We start from the raw sequence: 7107 nt of genomic DNA, 5'->3' as shown, positions 1-7107 counted from the left end.
CAGGATAGGTCTGTAGGTGTTGTAGTTAGAGAGAACCGACGTTGACACCATCAGGATAGGTCTGTAGGAGTTGTAGTTAGAGAGAACTGATGTTGACACCATCAGGATAGGTCTGTAGGTGTTGTAGTTAGAGAGAACTGATGTTGACACCATCAGGATAGGTCTGTAGGTGTTGTAGTTAGAGAGAACCGACGTTGACACCATCAGGATAGGTCTGTAGGTGTTGTAGTTAGAGAGAACTGATGTTGACACCATCAGGATAGGTCTGTAGGTGTTGTAGTTAGAGCGAACTGACGTTGACACCATCAGGATAGGTCTGTAGGTGTTGTAGTTAGAGAGAACTGATGTTTATCAGGATAGGTCTGTAGGTGTTGTAGTTAGAGAGAACTGATGTTGACACCAACAGGATAGGTCTGTAGGTGTTGTAGTTAGAGAGAACTGATGTTGACACCATCAGGATAGGTCTGTAGGTGTTGTAGTTAGAGAGAACTGACGTTGACACCATCAGGATAGGTCTGTAGGTGTTGTAGTTAGAGAGAACCGACATTGACACCATCAGGATAGGTCTGTAGGTGTTGTAGTTAGAGAGAACCGACGTTGACACCATCAGGATAGGTCTGTAGGTGTTGTAGTTAGAGAGAACCGACGTTGACACCATCAGGATAGGTCTGTAGGTGTTGTAGTTAGAGACAACTGATGTTGACACCATCAGGATAGGTCTGTAGGTGTTGTAGTTAGAGAGAACCGATGTTGACACCATCGGGATAGGTTTGTAGGTGTTGTAGTTAGAGAGAACTGATGTTGACACCATCAGGATAGGTCTGTAGGTGTTGTAGTTAGAGAGAACTGATGTTGACACCATCAGGATAGGTCTGTAGGTGTTGTAGTTAGAGAGAACTGATGTTGACACCATGAGGGTAGGTCTGTAGGTGTTGTATTTAGAGAGAACCGACGTTGACACCATCAGGATAGGTCTGTAGGTGTTGTAGTTAGAGAGAACCGACGTTGACACCATCAGGATAGGTCTGTAGGTGTTGTAGTTAGAGAGAACCGACGTTGACACCATCAGGATAGGTCTGTAGGTGTTGTAGTTAGAGAGAACCGACGTTGACACCATCAGGATAGGTCTGTAGGTGTTGTAGTTAGAGAGAACCGACGTTGACACCATCAGGATAGGTCTGTAGGTGTTGTAGTTAGAGAGAACTGATGTTGACACCATCAGGATAGGTCTGTAGGTGTTGTAGTTAGAGAGAACTGATGTTGACACCATCAGGATAGGTCTGTAGGTGTTGTAGTTAGAGAGAACCGACGTTGACACCATCAGGATAGGTCTGTAGGTGTTGTAGTTAGAGAGAACTGATGTTGACACCATCAGGATAGGTCTGTAGGTGTTGTAGTTAGAGAGAACCGACGTTGACACCATCAAGATAGGTCTGTAGGTGTTGTAGTTAGAGAGAACCGACGTTGACACCATCAGGATAGGTCTGTAGGTGTTGTAGTTAGAGAGAACTGATGTTGACACCATCAGGATAGGTCTGTAGGTGTTGTAGTTAGAGAGAACTGATGTTGACACCATCAGGATAGGTCTGTAGATGTTGTAATTAGAGAGAACTGATGTTGACACCATCAGGATAGGTCTGTAGGTGTTGTAGTTAGAGAGAACTGATGTTGACACCATCAGGATAGGTCTGTAGGTGTTGTAGTTAGAGAGAACTGATGTTGACACCATCAGGATAGGTCTGTAGGTGTTGTAGTTAGAGAGAACTGATGTTGACACCATCAGGATAGGTCTGTAGGTGTTGTAGTTAGAGAGAACTGATGTTGACACCATCAGGATAGGTCTGTAGGTGTTGTAGTTAGAGAGAACTGATGTTGACACCATCAGGATAGGTCTGTAGGTGTTGTAGTTAGAGAGAACTGACGTTGACACCATCAGGATAGGTCTGTAGGTGTTGTAGTTAGAGAGAACTGATGTTGACACCATCAGGATAGGTCTGTAGGTGTTGTAGTTAGAGAGAACCGACGTTGACACCATCAGGATAGGTCTGTAGGTGTTGTAGTTAGAGAGAACTGACGTTGACACCATCAGGATAGGTCTGTAGGTGTTGTAGTTAGAGAGAACTGATGTTGACACCATCAGGATAGGTATGTAGGTGTTGTAGTTAGAGAGAACCGACGTCGACACCATCAGGATAGGTCTGTAAGTGTTGTAGTTAGAGAGAACTGACGTTGACACCATCAGGATAGGTCTGTAGGTGTTGTAGTTAGAGAGAACCGACGTTGACACCATCAGGATAGGTCTGTAGGTGTTGTAGTTAGAGAGAACCGACGTTGACACCATCAGGATAGGTCTGTAGGTGTTGTAGTTAGAGAGAACCGACGTTGACACCATCAGGATAGGTCTGTAGGTGTTGTAGTTAGAGAGAACCGACGTTGACACCATCAGGATAGGTCTGTAGGAGTTGTAGTTAGAGAGAACTGATGTTGACACCATCAGGATAGGTCTGTAGGTGTTGTAGTTAGAGAGAACTGATGTTGACACCATCAGGATAGGTCTGTAGGTGTTGTAGTTAGAGAGAACCGACGTTGACACCATCAGGATAGGTCTGTAGGTGTTGTAGTTAGAGAGAACTGATGTTGACACCATCAGGATAGGTCTGTAGGTGTTGTAGTTAGAGCGAACTGACGTTGACACCATCAGGATAGGTCTGTAGGTGTTGTAGTTAGAGAGAACTGATGTTTATCAGGATAGGTCTGTAGGTGTTGTAGTTAGAGAGAACTGATGTTGACACCAACAGGATAGGTCTGTAGGTGTTGTAGTTCGAGAGAACTGATGTTGACACCATCAGGATAGGTCTGTAGGTGTTGTAGTTAGAGAGAACTGACGTTGACACCATCAGGATAGGTCTGTAGGTGTTGTAGTTAGAGAGAACCGACATTGACACCATCAGGATAGGTCTGTAGGTGTTGTAGTTAGAGAGAACCGACGTTGACACCATCAGGATAGGTCTGTAGGTGTTGTAGTTAGAGAGAACCGACGTTGACACCATCAGGATAGGTCTGTAGGTGTTGTAGTTAGAGACAACTGATGTTGACACCATCAGGATAGGTCTGTAGGTGTTGTAGTTAGAGAGAACCGATGTTGACACCATCGGGATAGGTTTGTAGGTGTTGTAGTTAGAGAGAACTGATGTTGACACCATCAGGATAGGTCTGTAGGTGTTGTAGTTAGAGAGAACTGATGTTGACACCATCAGGATAGGTCTGTAGGTGTTGTAGTTAGAGAGAACTGATGTTGACACCATGAGGGTAGGTCTGTAGGTGTTGTATTTAGAGAGAACCGACGTTGACACCATCAGGATAGGTCTGTAGGTGTTGTAGTTAGAGAGAACCGACGTTGACACCATCAGGATAGGTCTGTAGGTGTTGTAGTTAGAGAGAACCGACTTTGACACCATCAGGATAGGTCTGTAGGTGTTGTAGTTAGAGAGAACCGACGTTGACACCATCAGGATAGGTCTGTAGGTGTTGTAGTTAGAGAGAACCGACGTTGACACCATCAGGATAGGTCTGTAGGTGTTGTAGTTAGAGAGAACTGATGTTGACACCATCAGGATAGGTCTGTAGGTGTTGTAGTTAGAGAGAACTGATGTTGACACCATCAGGATAGGTCTGTAGGTGTTGTAGTTAGAGAGAACCGACGTTGACACCATCAGGATAGGTCTGTAGGTGTTGTAGTTAGAGAGAACCGATGTTGACACCATCAGGATAGGTCTGTAGGTGTTGTAGTTAGAGAGAACCGACGTTGACACCATCAGGATAGGTCTGTAGGTGTTGTAGTTAGAGAGAACTGATGTTGACACCATCAGGATAGGTCTGTAGGTGTTGTAGTTAGAGAGAACTGATGTTGACACCATCAGGATAGGTCTGTAGATGTTGTAATTAGAGAGAACTGATGTTGACACCATCAGGATAGGTCTGTAGGTGTTGTAGTTAGAGAGAACTGATGTTGACACCATCAGGATAGGTCTGTAGGTGTTGTAGTTAGAGAGAACTGATGTTGACACCATCAGGATAGGTCTGTAGGTGTTGTAGTTAGAGAGAACTGATGTTGACACCATCAGGATAGGTCTGTAGGTGTTGTAGTTAGAGAGAACTGATGTTGACACCATCAGGATAGGTCTGTAGGTGTTGTAGTTAGAGACAACTGATGTTGACACCATCAGGATAGGTCTGTAGGTGTTGTAGTTAGAGAGAACTGATGTTGACACCATCAGGATAGGTCTGTAGGTGTTGTAGTTAGAGAGAACTGATATTGACACCATCAGGATAGGTCTGTAGGTGTTGTAGTTAGAGAGAACTGATGTTGACACCATCAGGATAGGTCTGTAGGTGTTGTAGTTAGAGAGAACTGATGTTGACACCATCAGGATAGGTCTGTAGGTGTTGTAGTTAGAGAGAACTGATGTTGACACCATCAGGATAGGTCTGTAGGTGTTGTAGTTAGAGAGAACTGATGTTGACACCATCAGGATAGGTCTGTAGGTGTTGTAGTTAGAGAGAACTGATGTTGACACCATCGGGATAGGTCTGTAGGTGTTGTAGTTAGAGAGAACTGATGTTGACACCATCAGGATAGGTCTGTAGGTGTTGTAGTTAGAGAGAACGGATTAAAGATGTTTGTTATACATGTCTTTTATCCTGAAAACAACATGATTAACTGTGTTTGTAGTGCCTGTTCCTGCATGTGCTCTGGTATTACATCCTCTTGCTAGGACCCTCTCCCAAAAGAGATTTCTGACCTCAAGGGTGTTTTCCTGCTTTTTACAACATCCATTATTTATATCTCATTGAAGATAGGTCTATTTATTTAGAGGTTATCTTTTGGGGCGTTCAGATTCTGTCAGAGTTATCGGCAGTTTGGCATTTCCGACTGTGAAGCTTCACTTTAACGTCCCTCCAAGTTATAATTACGAAACTTTTTTACTGAGTTGCAGAATTGTCACATTTCAATCTTTCACCTTCTCAACCCAAAAAATACAACCAATCTTAAATTCGAGTATCCCATCAGTTCTCATGTTTGGTTGTGCCGGTTACCTCCTTCCACTTACCAGACATACTGTGAAGTATCAACATTTTTTTTTTTTTTTTTTTTTTTAACCTTTATTTAACTAGGCAAGTCAGTTAAGAACAAATTCTTATTTACAACGACAGCCTACCGGGGAACAGTGGGTTAACTGCCTTGTTCAGGGGTAGAAAGACAGATTTTTACCTTGTCAGCTCAGGGATTCGATCTAACCACTAGGCTACCTGCCGCCTCTACGCTCTAACCACTAGGCTACCTGCCGCCTCTACAGTCTAACCACTAGGCTACCTGCCGCCTCTACGCTCTAACCACTAGGCTACCTGCCGCCTCTACGCTCTAACCACTAGGCTACCTGCCGCCTCTACGCTCTAACCACTAGGCTACCTGCCGCCTCTACGCTCTAACCACTAGGCTACCTGCCGCCTCTACGCTCTAACCACTAGGCTATTTGCCGCCTCTACGCTCTAACCACTAGGCGACCTGCCGCCTCTACGCTCTAACCACTAGGCTACCTGCCGCCTCTACGCTCTAACCACTAGGCTACCTGCCGCCTCTACGCTCTAACCACTAGGCTATTTGCCGCCTCCACGATCTAACCACTAGGCTACCTGCCGCCTCTACGCTCTAACCACTAGGCTACCTGCCGCCCCATTTACTTTATAAATGGCCCTGGATACCAGAACCAAAACCAGCCCAGGGTACCAGAATCGACAGCTTCTCCATTATAATTGAGGGTGAAATATTTTGGACTGAAACATTCCTTTCGTGGGGATGTTGAGGTATTGGACACCGCGGTAGGTTCTACCATTAACTTGGACTTTAATTGCTTATAAATATTGTGTATCTTATGTATGCATTGTTTCATATATTCAGATAGTTAAGCATCCTTATATTGTATAATTGTAAACATAATACTTTAATACTGAATTAGTATAATTGTATGGTAAAGTATTCATACTGAATTAGTATAATTTCTTTGTAAACTCTTTAATACTGAATTAGCATAACTGTATGGTAAAGTATTTCATACTGAATTAGTATAATTTCTTTGTAAACTCTTTAATACTGAATTAGCATAACTGTATGGCAAAGTATTTCATACTGAATTAGTATAATCGTATGGTAAAGTATTCATACTGAATTAGTATAATTTCTTTGTAAACTCTTTAATACTGAATTAGCATAACTGTATGGTAAAGTATTTCATACTGAATTAGTATAATTTCTTTGTAAACTCTTTAATACTGAATTAGCATAACTGTATGGTAAAGTATTTCATACTGAATTAGTATAATTGTATGGTAAAGTATTCATACTGAATTAGTCTAATTTCTTTGTAAACTCTTTAATACTGAATTAGCATAACTGTATGGTAAAGTATTTCATACTGAATTAGTCTAATTTCTTTGTAAACTCTTTAATACTGAATTAGCATAACTGTATGGTAAAGTATTTCATACTGAATTAGTCTAATTTCTTTGTAAACTCTTTAATACTGAATTAGTTGCACTCTACTGTCTACTTAGTGATTTTTATCGCTTTGGTGCAATTTTCACAAGTATGAGGAACATTTTTACAACTCTTATAGCAGACAATCTAAAAGGCAGTTGTTTTAAAACTCCAAAGCACATTTTTACAACTCTTATAGCAGACAATCTAAAAGGCCGTTGTTTTAAAACTCCAAAGCACATTTTTACAACTCTTATAGCAGACAATCTAAAAGGCCGTTGTTTTAAAACTCCAAAGCACATTTTTACAACTCTTATAGCAGACAATCTAAAAGGCCGTTGTTTTAAAACTCCAAAGCACATTTTCAATTGACTAAAGTACAACACACATAATAATTTGTCACTTTATCACCAAACTTAATCAGGGTTTCATCTAGAAATATACGTTTCACATTGTAAGACATGTAATGCTCACATTACTTTTAATATGATTCTCTTCTCTTTTCTTGGCTCTGACTGCTTTTAAACAGTTGGTAAACTTATAGATTTTACATGTCGACTCGTTTGTCTTAT

The 7107-nt window shown here is 41.8% G+C and overlaps 1 protein-coding gene across 3 annotated transcripts in view; it reads left to right on the top strand.

Annotated features, from left to right (window-relative positions):
• Nucleotides 1-5303: 5303 nt before the first annotated feature.
• Nucleotides 5304-7107, top strand: part of LOC109882897 (uncharacterized) — a 34855-nt gene continuing 33051 nt past the window's right edge. Inside the window, exon 1 of one of the 3 annotated variants that reach the window (XM_031809594.1) lies at nucleotides 5304-5880. In XM_031809594.1, coding sequence (XP_031665454.1) covers nucleotides 5858-5880 — 23 coding nt within the window. In that variant the 5' untranslated portion in view covers nucleotides 5304-5857. The remainder of the gene's footprint in view (nucleotides 5881-7107) is intronic. The other 2 variants (XM_031809593.1, XM_031809592.1) reach the window with 2 other exon arrangements.

The sequence above is a fragment of the Oncorhynchus kisutch genome, linkage group LG29 (genome assembly GCF_002021735.2).
Source record: "Oncorhynchus kisutch isolate 150728-3 linkage group LG29, Okis_V2, whole genome shotgun sequence".
NCBI classification, from domain to species: domain Eukaryota; kingdom Metazoa; phylum Chordata; class Actinopteri; order Salmoniformes; family Salmonidae; genus Oncorhynchus; species Oncorhynchus kisutch.
The sequence above is the reverse complement of the archived record's forward strand: the minus strand, read 5'-3'. Positions and strand labels throughout refer to the sequence as shown.